This window comes from Gopherus flavomarginatus, chromosome 8 (assembly GCF_025201925.1).
Source record: "Gopherus flavomarginatus isolate rGopFla2 chromosome 8, rGopFla2.mat.asm, whole genome shotgun sequence".
NCBI lineage: Eukaryota > Metazoa > Chordata > Testudines > Testudinidae > Gopherus > Gopherus flavomarginatus.
This window is the reverse complement of record NC_066624.1, coordinates 79,551,190-79,569,892: the sequence shown is the minus strand read 5'-3', so window position 1 is coordinate 79,569,892 and position 18,703 is coordinate 79,551,190. Positions and strand designations below refer to the sequence as shown.

Below are 18,703 nucleotides of genomic sequence, written 5' to 3'. Positions count from 1 at the left end.
GCCCCGAAGACCCACGGCGGGGGCCCCCCGCCGCCGAATTACCGCCAAAGAGCGGGCTGCACTTCGGCGGCGGGTCCCACTTCGGCGGTAACTCGCCGCCGCGGGTCTTCGGGGCACTTCAGCGGCGGGTCCCAGAATGGAAGGGCCCCCCGCCACCGAACAGGGCCGGCTCTAGACATTTCGCCGCGCAGGGGGCCCCTTGCCGCTTGCTGGTCCTACGGCTCCGGTGGATCTCCCGCAGGCATGGCTGCGGAGGGTCCGCTAGTCCCACGGCTCCGGTGGACCTCCTGCAGGCGTGCCTGCGGATGCTCTACCGGAGCCGCGGGACCAGCAGACTCTCCGCAGGCACGCCTGCGGGAGGTCCACTGGAGCCTCCTGTCGCCGATGGCCCCAGGAATCCTCTGGGCGGCCCTGCCTTACAATGCCCTCTTATCAGCAGCATGTGTCTGCTGAGAGTATTTTATAACAAGTGTTACATTTTGAATTGTGGTTTGCAAACAGAGATACTGTAATCTATTTAAGGAAACAAAAATCTTTAATATTCATTCAATTAATATAAATTCTGTGTTTAAATTAGCTTAAATCTGATGACCCTGGCATGTTACATATGGGGAAAACTGTTTCTAGTTATATTAACAGAAAATTCAAGTATTAAAACAAACATATTGCAAATATTTTAACAAATACATATAAAATATTTTACTTGCAAAAAATAGGCCTCAATGAGGAATCTTTCTTACTTCAACTGACTTAAATCTAGACCCTTCAGCTGACTTCTAGACCCTACATTTAAAATGATGCATTTATTAAATTTGTCAAATTAATTATGCTTTATCTATAAAATGTAATAATTGAACTGGAATTCTGATAGTTGTGTGCAAGTATTCAAAGTTATTCACTTTTAAATGTCAACATTACAATTTTAAATAGTGCTGCATGTGCAATATCATAAATACCAAAATATTCAGAGCTACAGTTTATATAAATTAAATGACTAAATAAAAGTGCTTATCAACTACTTAAATCCATTTCCAGTTTAATTCACTGGTGTAAATTAGTGCTCAGCTAATACCATTTGAATATCACTCGTAACACATGTTTTATTTTAAGATACTTTCACCTGACTAGATGGAATAGGAGGTTTTATTTCTGCAGATGTTCGTGACAAATATTTAATGTTTCAAATACTTTATAAAAGATGTAGATTTTATGTTTCTTTTTGCAGTGTATTTTTAAAAATAGACTTACAACTGAAGGATTGTGTTCACTCTGGAATGCCATGGAAGCTCTTAAGTCACGGACTTAACTCTACGGTCCACCTAAATCCCAGACGCTTTTTTACTCACCCAGAGAAGTTGGTTCAGTAAAAGATATTACATCATCATCCACCCTGCCTCGCAGTTCAGAAGATGAAGATCTGTAGCACTGCCATTACAACAGCCTTCTCCAAAAAAGTGCTTTGCAATTTGTTTAGAAAGAAGAAAATCAAAATGCTACACTATCTCACCATAGTGCTGCACTAGCATTTTAGAGCTCATTGTCCAAAAACAGTTTGGCTTTAATAAATGCACATTCTGGAGAGTTAGGCTATTCTTTGCAATTAAAGCAAAGTTTGATGGTCTGTCAAGAATTTCTGTCTCTCTTCATGCAGACCTGACAGCGGCTGATGATGTTTTCCAATTCCCCTGCTTTTAAAATCTGTGGTAAAGGCTTCCTAAAAGAAAGAGAATAACATATTTACTTTTCTGTTTAAAATAGGAGTGAGGTGGTGGGAGTTTTCTATATTTGCACTCTTGTCTCTGTCCCCACCACCCCAGCTCTCACATAGCTCTTAGCCAGCCCCACCAGAACATGTGTCACAAGGGCTCCCTACACTAAGCACTGATTTTGAGTCAGAGTAAGTGGGGTAATGTACCACAATCCCATCGTTATCTAGATTGTTAGGGTCTAATCCAAAGACCAAGTCTTTATATTGGGTTTTGGATCAAGGCTTTAGATTCTCCTATTTTAAAAATCTGTTCTCATCTCCTTAAGCAAGAGGTGAAAGGTGATGTCAATGTAACCCACGCAGCTCCTGGGTGTAGTGTTCTGTTCCATCTAGTGGCATTGAGACCACTTAAAGAGAGATAAAATGAGTTTGCTCTACAACCTTAGCTAATAGCCAGTTGGCTTTTAGGTCATGTGGTAGAGACTCATGCACTAAGTTCCAGAAGTCCCAGATTTGATCCCGACGACGACTGGGGTCTGTCGGCGTTACATCGACATTGCAACTGACAAGACTGGGGTATGACCATTAGCTGCCTTGAAGAATGAAATGTGTGTTAGTATACAGTGAGCATATGCTGACAGTGCAGCTCTCAAGAGCATAGGGATATGTACAGCAACACACAATGCATGTGCCTAGGGTTGCCCCTGAATGTGTACAAGATGACCACAAGGCACAAAGTACACACCAAGAAAAGATGGAGGGATTATAAACAACACATTCTTGAAACATCAGTGCTGTTTATGGTTGTAGGAAGAAATATAAAAAGCTTTCTGGGATATATGAACTTGAATACTTTTCCCCATATCAATATTTAGCATGACGGGGCCAAATTCTGCACTAATGTACACCTTGGAAATCCCACTGAAATTGTTCGGATTTTATAGGGTAGAAATCAGTATAGAATCAGGATTGAGAAGTTCTAGTGCACTTTGGCTTACTTGCTGCTCTCTAGAAAATTCACCATTGACATAAGCAAGGGAAACTGCTGAAGATAATGGAGTTGCACCTGCTTATATTAGTGGTGAATATTTCCCTGTGCATTTAAAGACTTGCTTTGGGAAGGCTGAGATTTAAAGAAATAAAGGCTTTGATCTTCTGTTAGGCCCCTTTGTGCTGTTCCAACACTGCAAAATGACCCTAAAGCCAACTTAGCCACTCTTGCAAGGATGACTTGCAGGATGTTAAGTTACGTGTACACTATCTGAATGCTCCTATGCTACCCCTGACTGCAGCAATGGTGGCTGGTGTGGATGAAGGCAACGGGTCATAGCTGGGAAAGCTAAGGTTACCTGAACATTCTTCTTGGATCTAGTGAAGCCAGCCAGAAGCTGTAGGAATTTGTGTAGTAGTTGCATGTCCCTCTACCATGACATTCTATGAATGGAATGGCACGGAATTCTTCCAAGCAGGATCCAGGTGATGCCAATGCTTGGCCAGAGGCTTCTGAACCGGCACTTGTGTACTGTAACCACAAAACTATTTTTAATGAACATCTGCTAAACACCTTTTACTGAACAGAATACAAGAAATATCTTTCTAAAAAGCACTGTGTGAAGTACCATTTTAGCAAAGTACCATTGTGCAGCCAAGCTAAAAACGACAATCAGCACAGATTAATTTTACTGAATGATGGATTATAATATTTTGGGCTGGTATTATTTTGACATTATTACAATTTACTACCTTGTAATGAAGTCCAGTACAGAAGCTTTAGGACAATTCAAAGGACTTTGTGGTATTTCTCTAATCCCTGCAAAGGTGTTTTTCTCTGTCGAGTGAGAGGTCATGAGAACCAGGACCAGGACAAAGACAGAAATTCCCTGGAAGAGGTCTGGCACCTGCTTAGATAAGGACCATAGTAACCTGATTTCAAATGAGCCATTTCTCCAATTTTAATCTGTGCATCGTTTTCCCTTGCACTGATTGCTTCTTTCTTCATAGAAAGTGGAGAAGGAACTTTTCTTATCTGCAGTGGGAAACGTGCTGGTAGAAATGCCCATAAAATGACCCTTTACAGTAGAACACTTTGGATGGAAACCTCTTGTAGTTGATAAAAACCTGCATGTTTAAAATCAGCACATGGTAGTAACCGCACCCTAGAAACAAGCTTTCTTTCCTTTCTTCTCGAAGCAGCTTTACATTACTTAGGGACGAAATCCTGGGAAGACAGCAAACCCCACTCTCCATGTCAAACAGTGTTGCTCCATGTGAAAAGGTTATGGGACAGGAGGATGGAATTTTTAGTCTCAGTCAGTCATCCACAGCTGCTAATGTAGGGTATAAGGATTCGGAGGAGCAGCAAAGGTTGTATGATAATCCCCTCACCCTCAATATGGACACACATCTACCCCCTTACCCATCCCTCTCCATGGTAAGTCACAGAGGATGTGCTCTCCCCCTTGACGAGATCTATGCTGCTGCTGTCCTGCTCTGCAATCAGCAAACACTTTTTAACCAGATTATGGATTTTCAGTGAGTTTGGCCCTTACGTTTGATTTACATTAACACTGCCTGGTATTGTTAAGGCTATAACTCTAGTTTCTAAAATGGTGTTGAATATGTTTTGCCCTTGGCTACACTTGCTCTGCATCTGTGTTCAGGAGCAGTTCAGCTGCACCACTGATGACACCTGCTGTCATCGTAGTCTAGACAAGTTGTGAAAAAACAGTTCATTTACTTTTCATCTGTCCACAATAACCAGAATCCCAAAGTTCTCCTTTCACTACTTCCCCTTTTCTTCTAGAGGGTTGGCACCTATTGCTGAGATAGATCTGAGACCCTTCCTGTAGCTGGTTGTTCTGGAGCTTCTGCCATTAGCATGAAAGTCAAAAGGATTAATAAAAGTCTTGCCTGTTTTTAGCAAAAAAAATAAATAAATAAAAAAAAATTATGGCGTTCTTAAAACAAAACAAAAAAACCCATGGGCAAATGCCAGCAATACTGAGGGGACAGAAATAGGGAGTGTTCTTTTCAGGTAGAAGAATGCATTAGCTTTCCAAGCTGCATTAGCAGCACCCAGTAAGTATTTTTTGTCTATTTTCCCCCTTACCATAACAAAGGAAAAACCCTTCCAGAGAGATATCCAGCCTTGAGGACATGAAGGAACTGCAGTTGTTTGGCTGTGAACTGCTATTACCACTGCTGGTCCTTCACAAACAATACATCTGTAATACAAAACACATAAATATTGGGTGAATTATTCCAGACATTTATATACAAATTCCCATCCCATTACAGGCACTGGTCTGAATTTTGGAATTTGCACTCATAACATTGCCTCCATGGAAACAGGTAAGCTAGTAACCAGCTGTCAGGTACTAGACTATGCAAAATACATGACTTTACAATTTCCATTCACTGCAAGGAATTGGTGAGGCAAGGAGATTAGCCCTAGAACACTTTGATCATCCTAATGCTGCCATTACTGAAATGAAAGGTTAAACCTTGCTTGCTTTAGATGTTCACTGCTTGTGGTGTTATATATTTTTACCCTGGAATACTCAGAAACTTTATTTGCCGTGATTAGAAAAATCTGTTTCATCCACTAATGAAGGAATATAGACCAAATCTCGGGGTGTGACTGAACTGCACGGAGTGCATGCAAAGGGATATGCGAGTGTGCAAAGCTGATCTAAAGCTTGCTTTCACACCCTCTGGTCTTACTGATGCTCTGTGCAGTGCTGCTGATGTTTTAAAGTTGCCTGAGGGCTTCTCTAACTTAGGCTAGGCTGAAAAAGGCCATATGGGACCAAAAATGCAGCTGAGGACTGACACAGTACAGGAGCACCACATCCATGCTCCATTTCTTCCAGCCACATTCTCTTTTACCTGAAACTCTGATTCTCTGTTACTCTGACAGAAAGGACAGAGATCTGCTGTCAGCTATATCTCTCTCAAGAATCATCTGTGCATACAATAGTGTGATTCTCCCTGGTCCAGTGAAGATGGCTTATGGGGCAGATTACATGGGTGGCATGGTACCAAGTGGCTGTGGAGAATCTGGCCCTGCAGGTGCGGGAAGTCCCCAAACACTATGGTGACAGAGTCTTGAAGATGGGTCTGTAAACAGGATAAAGGATGTAAAATGAGACCCTACACTGCATAACTGCCTTGGGACACTGTGCACAAGAGTTCTCAGCCTTAGGGCTTGTCTATACTACCCGCCGGATCAGCGGGCAGTGATCAATTCAGCAGGGGGACACGATAAATCGACTGCTGAGCACTCTTCTGTCGACTCTGGTACTCCACCAGAACGAGGAGCGCAAGCGGAGTTGACGGAAGAGTGTCAGCTGTCGACTTACCGCAGTGAAGACACCGTGGTAAGTAGATCTAAGTATGTCAACTCCAGCTACGCTATTCGCATAGCTGAAGTTGTGTATCTTAGATCGACCCTACACAGTAGTGAAGACAAGCCCTCAGTCTGTAATTTTCCTGCACCAATCACAGTAACTATGGTTTATTACAGTATATATTCATTAAAGTAAATTCAACTGTAAGAAGACAATACATGCCTAATATTGAAATGAAGTGTTTCCTTTCAGCCTGTCCAAATCTAAGAGCTTGTCTACACTGCCATGTGGGGTTGATCTAAGATACGCAACTTCAGCTATGTGTCTTCACTGCAATAAGTGAACAGCTGACACTCTGCCGCTGACTCCGCTTGCATTCCTCGTTCTGGTGGAGTACCAGAATCGACAGAAGAGCGCTCAGCAGTCAATTTATTGCGTCTATACTAGACACGATAAATTGACCCCCACTGAATCGATCACTGCCCGCTGATCCGGGCCCTACTACACCTGCACATGGAGCAGCTGATCATTATGTAACTATTGCTACTTCATATCATCAGGGTGAGTGAGACCTTGGGCTGTCTTTCTTATGCCAGTTATGCAAATTAAACATACCCTAGCTTTAACTAGGATACCTGAATGTTTAAATAAACATTTCCAGTGTTGTTGTAGCCATGTTTGTCTCAGGCTATTAGAGAGACAAGGTGGGTGATGTAATATCTTGTATTGGACCAACTTCTGTTGGTGGAAGAAACAAGCTTTCGAGCTACACAGAGCTCTTCTTCAGGTCAGGGAAAGGTACTCAGAGATGTCAGAGCTAACTACAAGATTGTCTAGCGTAATTAGTTAACACATATTCTAAGGGATCATTTAAGTTGAAGTGGCCCCTTAACACCCCTGCAGTCATAGGATGGTAATAGGAGGTAAGTGAGTTACAGATTGTTGTGATTAGTCATGGCTTATTACAATCTGGTGGAAGCTAAACCATCTGTTTCACCTTGTATTTAGCTGTGACATCCTGAGCACCTTTCCCAGACCTGAAGAAGAGTTTTGTGTAGTTCGAAAGCTTGTTTCTCTCATCAACAGCAGTTGACACAATAGAAGATATTACCCCACCCATCTTATCTCTTTAAATGAATGTCTCAGTTTTGGTTTCAGGGTCTTCTTGATATTTCTTCATTTAGGTTCTAAATTATTCACCATTTTGGACTTTAGTACCACATATCAAATACATATTCAAACATGATCAAATATCCAGGTGGCTGAATTCAGAGCTTGTATTGGCTAAGACAGGCAGGCTGATCGGAAAAAAAACAAGATCATATTACAGAACTGAGAATGGAGGATGGATTTCAGTAAGATCAGTTTGAAATATTTCTACTACAGCCTTGCAAATTCTCCTTTTCACAGAGAGATATTGTTATTGCAAGTCTAGTTATTTGTTAGTTACTGGCATAGTATTTTTTAATATTTTTGCACTTTGAAAGTTTAACTCATCTGTACATGGCATTTTGCTGTTCAAAATAAATGAAGTTATCTGTGTACGTCGGAAGAGGGGCTGAAGTTCTTAAACTCACACCTGCTAATATAGGGCTGTAAGGCTCTGCCAGAGATTGGTGCCATGTCTTCTGGCATTGGTGCTGCAGTTGACAGCCAGTATGAATAGTCATTGCGAGAAGCAAAACTGCAAACGTCATTGGTGTTACAGAATAAAAATGGCATGGTGGTAAATCGCTGCAGGCAGCTACCAACTGTCCCTGAAAGACATAGGATGGCAGCCTTGTGAAAGCCATGAGAGATATTTAGCATAACAAATGAACAGCCACATGATAAGATCCAATCTACAGTATTAAGAATAAATACAGATAGAGCATGTAAAGAAAAGAAGCCACTTCTCTGTACAGTAGTACCATAAGTAAGGGACTCTGATGATTATATTAAATACAAAGAGGCTACGTTAAAATAGCATGGGGGCTAAGAGCAAAATCTGTTGAAAGCAAGGAACTATTTCTTTTGATTAATTCTGCAATAATATCCTTCACCTAGTCCCTGATACTGAATGGCCATGGGGAGCAAAGGAGATGGGGATGCTGGGAAGGAACTGTCTCCCTGAGCCAGGATTCCTTCCCTGGGTCTCTCGTGAGGTACTAGAGCTACTTACTTCCCCTTTTATGGGACTGGTTGCATGAGCACTATATAGCCCTTAGTGTACAGTGGAGATTAGTATCTCTGACTGATATTTTCATTTCAGGTAAATGATGAGATATCTACTGCACATTTGTCTTTCTCATCACTAGTTTAGGCTTACTGTCCTATTCAATAAGGTGGCCATGGGTTTTACAGATAATGGTTTTAAAATTCTTTCTAAGATGATACCAAGGTCTTGGCCATGTGCTTGCTCATTTCCTTGTACAAAGAGAAGAGAATAACCACTGTAGATCTGAGCTGTCCCAGATGGGCATGAAGGAATCTTTGTTGACTGGCTGTGCCGGGTAAAGATGAAGCCTCTTCTTGTTGGACCAGGTATGGAAATACCTGGGGAACCAGGTAGGCCCCGTACTCCTGGAAAGCCAATAAGCCCAGGAGGTCCTGTAAAAAAACCCAAAACACCAAAACATACATATTTTTATCCTATTACTCTTTAAACAGTATGTCTCTGATTGGTTTCTGAAGTGACTGAACCCATCCAGAAACAAAATTTTCAATAGTTCAACAATTTAAATATTGTTATTATCTGCCTTCCAGTAGCGTCTAGAGTCCCCAACAGACAAACAACCCTGTCCCAAAGAGCTTGCACTCTAAAGAGACAAGACAGACAATAGCAGGGAAGGCAAAGAGACTTGAAATGACCTGTGGAAGGTAACACAGCAGGAGAGTCAGGAATAGAAACTGGAACTCCTCACTCCCACGTGAATGTCTGATCCCCTGGAATACACTGTCTCTCCTGCATCAAGCTATTGTCCCACATATATCTACATGTATCTTTCTACAAAAACTCATTTTTAAATTCTCACCTAACTTGAGAAATTTGATAATTTCATGTACATTACACAAACAGATATTGTACAAAACCGATACATGTTTTAAATCCTGTTGACCAGAAAAGGTACGTAAATAGCTTTTGTGTGGAACAAATAAAACAATATTAATTATAAAATACAATGCAATTTGATTCTATACAGCATTCTTCTCAAATGCACAGTGCTAAAAAACATGGTTTCCTTTGCAGGAGAGTGGTAAATGTAAAAACATTTTATGGTGAATGACTTAAAACAAGCAGTTCCAATTTGCTGTTCTATAATTGACTGTTTATATAAGAAGTAAGGAGCCTTGGTGCTTGGTGATGGACATGGACTTCTAAATAAACAAACAACCATGGTCAATCACAGAGGGACAGAGAAGTTAAGCAGCATAACCAAGGGAGGAAAGGTATGTTTTCAAATGAGATCTGAAAAGAGATGATTTTAATGGAACTTCTCATGTGTTTAAAGTTAAGCATGTGCATAAGTGCTTTGCTGAATCTAGGCCTGAGTGAGGGTGTCATAATGTAATTTGTATCTGAATGGAAGGATCCCCAGAAACTGGAGTCCAACTTATCTACAACTTCAGTATGACGGGACACAAAGAGCTATGTCTCCTTCACTGTACCTCTTTGTCCTTGAAATCCTTTGTCTCCTTTTGGACCAACTGGTCCAAGTATGCCTGGATTTCCACAATTGCCTGACAGGCCTTTCACACCTTGAGGTCCTGTGTTGTATACACAAGAATATATATATGTTAACATAAAAATAATTATTATACATATGCACAATTACCAATTACAAAAAACAAACAAAACAAAAACAGCCAGCCAGACAAACAACACCTGAGTGCAGCTTCATAATAGCAGATACTGTGGCACAATTTTCTATAGAATCCAATGCTTTAGAGTCAGAATTCTATAATATTTCTACCAGATTTTGCATCAAATAAATTAGGAAGATGATATAAAAATAGTAGCTATATGTAGAAAGTTTTAATTTTCACAATAAATTGTTACAAAACTAACAATAAAATTAACACAGTCAGGCCTCGATTTACATGGGTTTTTTTGCATGGTTTCAGTTATGCACGGTAAATTAATTGTGGCCCTTTATTTTTGTACATGGTATGGATTCTCTTTTACATGGTGTGGCGTGGTAACCGAGATGCGCAGATCAGTGGCACAGCCAGGATGGGACACTTGGGTGGGCCCGGACTTTGGGTGAGTGGGCAATGACGGGGGTAGGAGAGGATAGGCAGGAGGGAGGCTGCCTCCCCTAACCCCCTGAACCTGTCCTTGTGGGGGGGTGATGGACACTCTGCCCAGGCCCCCCCGTGCCCCAGGTGCACACCAGGGGGGGCTGGCACCCCACTTCACCCACCTAGCATTCCAGCTGGGGAGCAGGCAAGCCCCTGCACCCCGAATCCACTCTCCGACTGGAGGGCTGGGCAGGCAGAATGGAGCAAGCACCGGGCCGGTAGAGTGGGGTCCCCTGCACCCTGACCCTGCTCCCTGGGTGCACCACTGGGGTGTGGGGGCTCCTGAGCGGAGTGTCCATTGACCCCCCACAAGGTCGGCTGAGGGGGTGAGGGGCGGAGGCCCTGATCCTTCCTGCCTACCATCCCTGCCCCCATCAATGCCCACCCACCTGAAGTTGGGGCCCACCAAAGTGTCCTAACCTGGCTATGCCATTGCTTCACGCTCCCTGGCCTCCCCAGACACCCCAGATGAACCGTCGGCATTCTGACTTAAACAGCATTATCATTATCATATCAAGTTCATCCTCAGCATCAGTAAAGGTTAGTAGCAAGTTTAAATTTCATTAAAATTTTTAAATAAAACCGTATTGGATAAATTAGGGAGGTCATCTTGCGAACCTGGAACCTAACCTCTTATTTCCCATAGACCCTTGGTATCTTTTTATGCAATTTCTATTTGCACGATGTTTTTTCTAGATCGTAACCATAGTGTAAATCGAGGCCCAACTATATACCTTTTGCAGCATTTGTTGTTTTATTGAAATTTTCCAGAGGTACAATAGCAATCCAAAACGGTACGAGTTGCTGCTCTTAGATGCATAAATAATTTAGATTCCAATATAAGATACATTTTCTTGTAAGAGACAAAAATATTCCTTTATTCTATGCTTTTGTTAACCATCAGGTAACTGGCTAAATCTTGGGAAGCTTACACCTTAAGGACTGGCCAGATTTCAGAGGAAGACCATAGCATGAAACAGAAATTGATTTTGGTTGCTAAGAGGTGCTGGTTCAGGATTTTCAGTAGTTATAACTGGCCTTATGTGCTTCTGCTAGGAATATCCACTTCTCTGGCATGCCTGATCTACTCCACTTCCCTGCTGGCTGGTCTCATCCCCTCCTTTAGTCTGAGAGATGTCTAAGAGGCAAGATCAGCTAAGCTAAAATGGAAAGAGATCAAAAGGCTCTCCACTCAGTGGGAGGAGGGTCTCCTTTGGAACTTTCTGACTGAGATGGTAAGAATCAGAGGTACGTTGTCGGGAAAGTGAAAACAAAAAAGGGAACAGGAGTAGAGAGGAAGTGGGATGAGATTACTTGGCTCCTGTCTTTCATTTAAGAACCTTTGGGATGAGAATACTCATCCTGATGGGGGCCAGGATACTTCAAAAAGCAATTTCTGAGCTGACATAAAGTAGACAAAAACCCAAAACAAATGCCCCCCGCATGACTATCATAAACAAAAATGCTGTGAGGTCAACCCCTGAAAGAGATACACATTTCGTTATGTATTATAACAGGTATTTTTTGTCAAGATGAATCACCTTTTACAACTATAACTGTTATGAATCTGCTCAAAAGGAAATTGTGAACAGCATGACAAAAATGTTTGTGCATTGTTTTTTGCACAGGTCTATGTTAAGGGAACTGCTCACCAACCCAGTGAACTAGGGGTAAAGTTATGAACAGGAGCCTGTCAATATAACACTAAAAAACAATAAAAAAGGAAAGTGATATTAAGAGAGATAAATGTGTCTATGCAGAAATTCAGGGTGCCAGCCAACCATGAACAAGTCTCATCAAGTAGCCTAGGCAAATGGTAAAACATATACCATGTAATCCTGGTGGCCCTTGAGGTCCTGGTTCTCCTGGTAGTCCTGGGCTTCCAGGTGATCCAGCAGGTCCTTGGTTTCCTGGGATATATGTTGCTTTACTAGGTGCTCCAGGCTGACCTAAGAGTGGAAATACAACAAAGAGCTGAATGCTTTATATTAACATCTCACCCCCCCAAAAACAAAGTTTTGGGGCACTAGAATGAGAAGGACTGCAATAATGGTTACCAGGGGGACCCTTTGGTCCGATAGGTCCAGCTGCACCCATTGGTCCAGGGGGTCCTCGATTACCCTTTTCTCCTAAAAAGGAAGGGTAGACGCATGCATGATTGTAGAAGCCAAAAGAACTGTCGGTGTTTTCAGAGATTCATTTCAGAATCCTCCAGGTACAAGATCTCACAGAGTCTTAACAAAAAAGCTACAGTGACTGTTTACTTGGTAAAAATGGCACTGTAGGGTTCCATGATTACTGATGCTCAATTATTTACATATAAAATATAGTCAATTTACAATAATACAGATATTTATTTTTAACAGCTGCCAAATATGGGATGGAATCCTGGTCATTTGCCCAGGGCTGTGTTGGCAATAAAATGCATTATCCTGTATTAAAATAGCATACAGAAGCCCAACCAGGTGCTATGCAAACATAAAAGACAGTCCCTGACCCGAAGAACTGGGGTTGTGGCAAACTAAAGATGTATCCTCATCCCAACCCCCATAACATTTTTACGTAAAATCAATCAGCTATGGGTGGAATGTATCCCAAAGAATCATTTGGCAAACCTTCCCTCAAATTCTTACAGTGTTCTTGTGCATAGTGATGGATCCTGGTGGATAGGAATAGGGTAAAATTGGCTGTGCTGACTAGAAACCATGGCTGAAAGGTCTCATAAACCCATAGGAGTCACCCTGTTTTGTATAGTGAGTTTATTGACTGAAAAATTGCATAGAGGGAAGGCAGATGCTTTTTATTGAGTTTGTGTCAGGTTGGGCTAAACCAGAATCTCTGCAATAAAACAACCCGGAGAGGATGAGTTGTGAGCAAACTTGGTCTTCTGGTGAACTTTCCATCTCTGACCCTTCTACAGCCACGTTTTACTAAGGGTATGGCTACACTTACACTTATACAGCGCTGGGAGTTACAGCTGTCTTCGTACAGCTGTGTAGGGAAAGCGCTGCAGTGTGGCCACATTTGCAGCGCTGTTGGGAGTGGTGCATTCTGGGCAGCTATCCCAGCGTTCAAGTGGCTGCAATGTGCTTTTCAAAAGAGGGGGGTGAGGGGGAACGTGGGGGAGAGAGAGAGAGTGGATTTTTGGATCTATCAGCTCCCTGCTGCAAGTTCTAAGGACTAGAACATACACATCACCAACCTGCAATCAATTTAAAAGTTTCTAGCCCTTCCCCCACCCCTCTCTTATTCACTAAATGCAAATTATGCACTCCTAAATAGCCTTCAGACCACATAAGCAGCTGCTCAACACGGACTCCCCCTTCCCCCTCTGCCGTGTGACTTCTGTCTTCAAGCAAACAGCTGTGAACCTTCCACAGCAATTCCCCTGCCTGCCTCCGCTCTCGCTGGAGCAAACAGCAGCTGTGTTTGTTTTTTTAGATAAGCAGCTTGGGGAAGCTCGGAGTTTAGCCATTCTTCCGGTTTGTTGTGAGCAGGCATTCTGGGATACCTCCTAATACCCTGGAGGCCAATAACAGCGCTTTTGGTGGCCACACTTGATGAGCAGCGCTGCATCACCAGCGCTACAATCGTTACACCCCAAGCAGACCAGGTGTACAGCCAGCGCTGCAGCCAGGGAGTTGCAGCGCTGGATGTGCCTTGCAGGTGTGGACAGTTACTAAGTTGCAGCGCTGTAAACCCACCACTAGCGCTGCAACTCTCCAGTGTAGCCAAGCCCTAAGAAGGTTCCATGTCTCCAGTTATAAAACTGGCACTGTGCTGTCCACAAAAAGTCTGTTTAATAAATAGGTGAATACCTGTTACACCTGGAAGTCCTGGAAAGCCAGGTTCACCACTAGGGCCTGCATTGCCTGGGATGCCTTCAACTCCCTGCAAGTCAGACAAGCATGAAGAAAAATCATAGCAGTATTCAGACACTGCAAGATATACTGTCTGGGTTTTTACTCAGAATTTGATATGTTACTGACTATGCTATTTTTCAGGCAAACAGAATGACACAAAACATGTTCAATAATTTATACAACTCAACTAAAAATTGAGAGAGAATGTCCAAAGGGGAAATATCTGAGCTATTGCAAAATGGGCCTACAAACATACTATAATCAGACAACAACTGACCGTACGTGTTTGCAAGCACACTAACAATATTCTGCCCACTGCTAAGAAGTAAACAAGTAAACAGAATTTCGTCCATCAAGAGCTACACTCAGGAATGATAAAACAGCAAAAGCAAGGAAACTACTATAAATTCATGGTGATGTGTTCTATGCTGTCAAGGCTGATTCCCCACTCTGGCACCTCAAGTGCAGAAGGTGGGGGCCTGCAAGGATTCTAACTATTAATACTGGCCACGCCAGGCTTGTATTAAACTTCCAAGGTTACAGCTTCTCTCTGACCTTGGATGGGTGGATGCTGCCACCACCCAAATGCAAAAAAAAACAATTCTGAACACAGGAAGGTACACTTAGGAATTCCTCCCCATGGGGTACCCTTAAAGACCTTTCACCCCTCATCTGGGGAAGAGTTGAGAAAGAAAACAAAGCAAATCACCTGTTGCCGCCAGCTAATTAAACAACATATGCACAAACCTCTTAGGACACAAAAAAACCAATCCTGTTCTTAAAAAAAGGTAAATTTTATTAAAAACAAAAAGAAAATACATCTGGAACTTTGGCTATTGCTAGATTTAAAAAGAGGAAACACAATAATTAAGCATCAAGAATGGTTTGCTTGAGGTCTAGCTTAAAGGTTACAAGCAAAACAAAAGCATTTGGGGATTAGCACAGAGGAGTACATAAGCCTTACAGAAATAAAAGAGATAAACCAAATTGCATCTTCCTAGACATTTCCTGATCTACTTACATATCTAGGGTTTCAAATGAGTAGTTTCTAGGTATGATTTTTCATACCCGGCACAAGCTTCTTACAGCATTGCTGCTCTGTGTCTCCTCTCCACGAGGACAACAGACAGAGAGACAAAGGGAAAGCTTTTTTCCCCCAAGTTTAAAAAGTTCTAGCCCTCCTATTGGCTCTTTTGGTCAGGTGCCCACTCCCTTCCTTTTACCTATGGGTTATTTTAACCCTTTACAGGTGAAGCAAGTAGAGAACAGCTAACTGGCTGGCTGGGTGTCTATAAAAGGGAGCTACCCGCCCATCCCTTCATTTATCACAGATGCCCTCTGAAGCTTATGCACAAGGACTTCACCTTAATTTCTTTCTTACATCACAACTTTTTGGGGCGTAATTTTCACCAAAACTGTGAAATTAAAAAGTGAGTGAGAAAGGAGTATTCATTTTCACTTACTGTTAAACCTTGAGGACCAATGTTGCCTACCAATCCTGGTGGTCCTGGTATGCCATCTATACCTCTAATACCTTTGTTTCCTTTTATGCTGTACACAGGAGTTCCAGAAGATCCTGGAATACCAGGAATACCTACATTAAAAAGTGCTGAATCAGTAAAGGCAACCAGTAGGCATATTTCATGGCAGCATTATTTACAGCACAGCTCTGCCATGGAAATTGACTCTGCAGAAGTGGCATCATGGGGCTCCACATTCATTGTCCCTCGATGATTCCAGAGCAAGAAGCATAAACGTGTATTTTTTCCAACTGCCAGCCCTGCACATACAACCTGAAGTCTGGGTTGAAAGCTGGGTTATTTCCATCCTGCACCCTGCATCAGTTACCAAATTAGGCTATAAGTGACACCAGTGCTACCTCCTTGCCTTTAAGTAGGCTCTTGCTAATACCTGTGCAAACCCGTTGGCCCAGGCCTGGTGCAGGATCCAAGGGAAAATAGGTTTATGTAGGGGTCAAGGGAGGTATTGCGATTTTAGCAAAGATGTGGTTCATGCATTGAGATCCATTATGTTATTTTGATTTTATGTTTCACTGTGTGGACATACGTCGGGTTCTGCAGTGGGAAAGATACACCAACTGATAAAGCAATTATCTGTTTAATCAGAAAGTGCATAAGCCCCCGTCACCGGTGAGTCTAGATTTGCCAAACCATCTCCACTAGATACTAAAACTTCTTTTTGCATCAATAAGAAATAAGAGCAACACACCCTGTCTCCCATCCACTCCGGCAAGACCTCTATTTCCTTTCTGGCCGGGAATCATTATGCCTGGTGCACCTGGGAATCCTGGCTTTCCATTCAATCCAGGAGGTCCAATTGGTCCTGGATCCCCCATTAGACCTTTAATACCTTCTGGTCCTGGACAACCAGGAATCCCCACGTCACCTTTGATTCCTGTGAAACATAAAAAGTTGCATAATAAGTTCTGAGATAATTTTCAGGAAGGCAGCCATTACTTTCAGAATCCCGACAACCAAGAATGCACACATTTATTATATGTTGAAAATGGGACTGTTGTCAGAGTAGGTGCCAAGTGCCCGTCTGTTACACGAGACAACTTCTTGTTATAAGGCAATGTAGCTCAGGGTAGGCAGCACTAACTGTGGGACAGGTAACATGCTGCTGTTCCTCTGAGACTGCACTGGAGAGCTTGGCTGTGCAAAGGAGTTATTTTGACACAGGATTGGAAAGATATGAGGAAGAAAGAACAGCATGGGATTCTTGGTTGCCATGATAAAAAAAATGCTATAGTTTTGCAGATGGAACTGGCAAATCCTTTTAAACCAAGCCACAGCTAAAAATATCAGGATCCAGAACTGACTTATTTTGTTCATAGTGCTGTTCTTGAACTCCTTATTTTACATGTGAAGGGAAATCTTTTCATTACTGAGGGATGTTATTGGATCTCTCTCAGTACTAGAAAAACAATGCAAAACACAGAGACTGGGAACTGCTGTTGTCACGCTCAGGAAATCATTTCCCCCTCTTGCAACTCCAGCCATGTAGGTACAAGAAGAGAGCTGAAAAAAAGTGAAAAGGAATTTACATGAAAAGAAATGGATGTGGCTTTCTTTTATTCTGGCAGACGATGGTTAGTGCACAGTAGCAACAGCTACCTGTGTTAGAACATTTCCTGATAATCAAACTGCAATAAAAAACAAAACTGGACTCCTGTGCTTGACTACACCTTTATAAAAGCAGAAAATATGTCCCTGATTTCTCTGTATTATATAGACTTAACTGTACAGGTAAGACATCTTGAAACCTAACAAATACGGCCAGATCACTGGTTTTAACTACAGCCTCACTCTCTCTCTTTTTAAAGAGCCTAAATGACAATTTAAGCATCCAAGTGCAGAATTTGGCTTAAAAAAGGAGCAAAAAAATCCCCAAACCTGTTTAAAAACCAAACTTATGGTATCTGAAAAGAAAACTCACCTTTAGGACCAGAAATACCTTGCGGGCCTTTAATCTGCCACCCTGGCGCACCTGCAAAATAACATTTCACGTGCGACTCAACAGACCCTAAGCACTGGTGGAAGATACATGTTATATTCATCTAACATTCCATACATTTGTTCAATATATACTAGATCAAACATCACATTGTAATTATCTGAAAAATCTTTATTAGTTTGGATTTGTGTTATGCTGCTACTCGGAAATACAAATGAAGTACCATCTTTTTTTATGTGGGAGGCACATTTTACAGTCATATTTAATGCTTATTTTACCAGTGCTAAAGCCTATTTTCTCACACACGCACACACACACACACACACCCAAACTGAAGAAAAAGCCAGGAAAAACACTGACTTTGTTTTAAATCAGCAACTAAGAAAAATGAGAAAAGAAACTTGCGTATGTGAAAAGTGAAAATAATATGACAGTCATTATTAAGAACTCGATATGAAGAAAAAATACTGAATATCTGTTTTTATACTAAAACACAAACAAGAACCTTGAGGCTAAAAATGTGAAAACACTTTTCCTCTGTAAATGAGGAAGAACTGTAACTTTCTGTGGCTGCTGGGGAAAAAGAGGAAGAGCATCTAACTGAAGTATTTGAGAGTTGAAGGGCTGGATCCTGCAAAGATGTAGGCAGGTGAGTAATTTTATTCATACGAGTAAACCCAAGATTGGCTGCTAAGCTCTTATTCCATCTAGAAGTTGAGGCTGTTGCTTCATCATAAACGTGTAAAATCTCTAACTCTTAGAGCATTTTTGAGGTCACCTAAGACGTTAGCAGCAATACCCTTACCTTTGTAGAAGCAGACATTAAAATGGATTATGTAATGATCATGATAAACCAGAAATGTCATTCAGGAGTCATGTGTATATACTGTATTTTGATGTCCTATGCAAAATCCATACAGAAAGTTTGTGAAGTGTGAAAGAAACCTTTTAGTTACCAAAATAATTTTTGTACTTCAGGGATTTCTCTTTTAGCCCACAGGAGTGACAAGAATTGTGAACAGGAA

General features: G+C 41.8%; 1 protein-coding gene across 3 annotated transcripts in view; it reads right to left on the bottom strand.

Annotated features, from left to right (window-relative positions):
* Positions 1–415: 415 nt before the first annotated feature.
* Positions 416–18,703, bottom strand: part of LOC127056310 (collagen alpha-3(IV) chain-like) — a 106,967-nt gene continuing 88,679 nt past the window's right edge. For 2 of the 3 annotated variants that reach the window (XM_050963980.1, XM_050963979.1), the window contains exons 41-52: positions 17,661–17,711; positions 16,431–16,616; positions 15,665–15,795; positions 14,157–14,229; positions 12,396–12,467; positions 12,168–12,287; positions 9,706–9,804; positions 8,434–8,646; positions 7,637–7,814; positions 4,818–4,932; positions 3,058–3,230; positions 416–1,714 (exon numbers count right to left, since the gene is read on the bottom strand). In XM_050963980.1, coding sequence (XP_050819937.1) covers positions 1,624–1,714; positions 3,058–3,230; positions 4,818–4,932; positions 7,637–7,814; positions 8,434–8,646; positions 9,706–9,804; positions 12,168–12,287; positions 12,396–12,467; positions 14,157–14,229; positions 15,665–15,795; positions 16,431–16,616; positions 17,661–17,711 — 1,502 coding nt within the window. In that variant the 3' untranslated portion in view covers positions 416–1,623. Of the gene's footprint in view, positions 1,715–3,057; positions 3,231–4,817; positions 4,933–5,682; positions 5,828–7,636; positions 7,815–8,433; positions 8,647–9,705; positions 9,805–12,167; positions 12,288–12,395; positions 12,468–14,156; positions 14,230–15,664; positions 15,796–16,430; positions 16,617–17,660; positions 17,712–18,703 lie in introns of those variants that run through there. The other variant, XR_007775779.1, reaches the window with a different exon arrangement.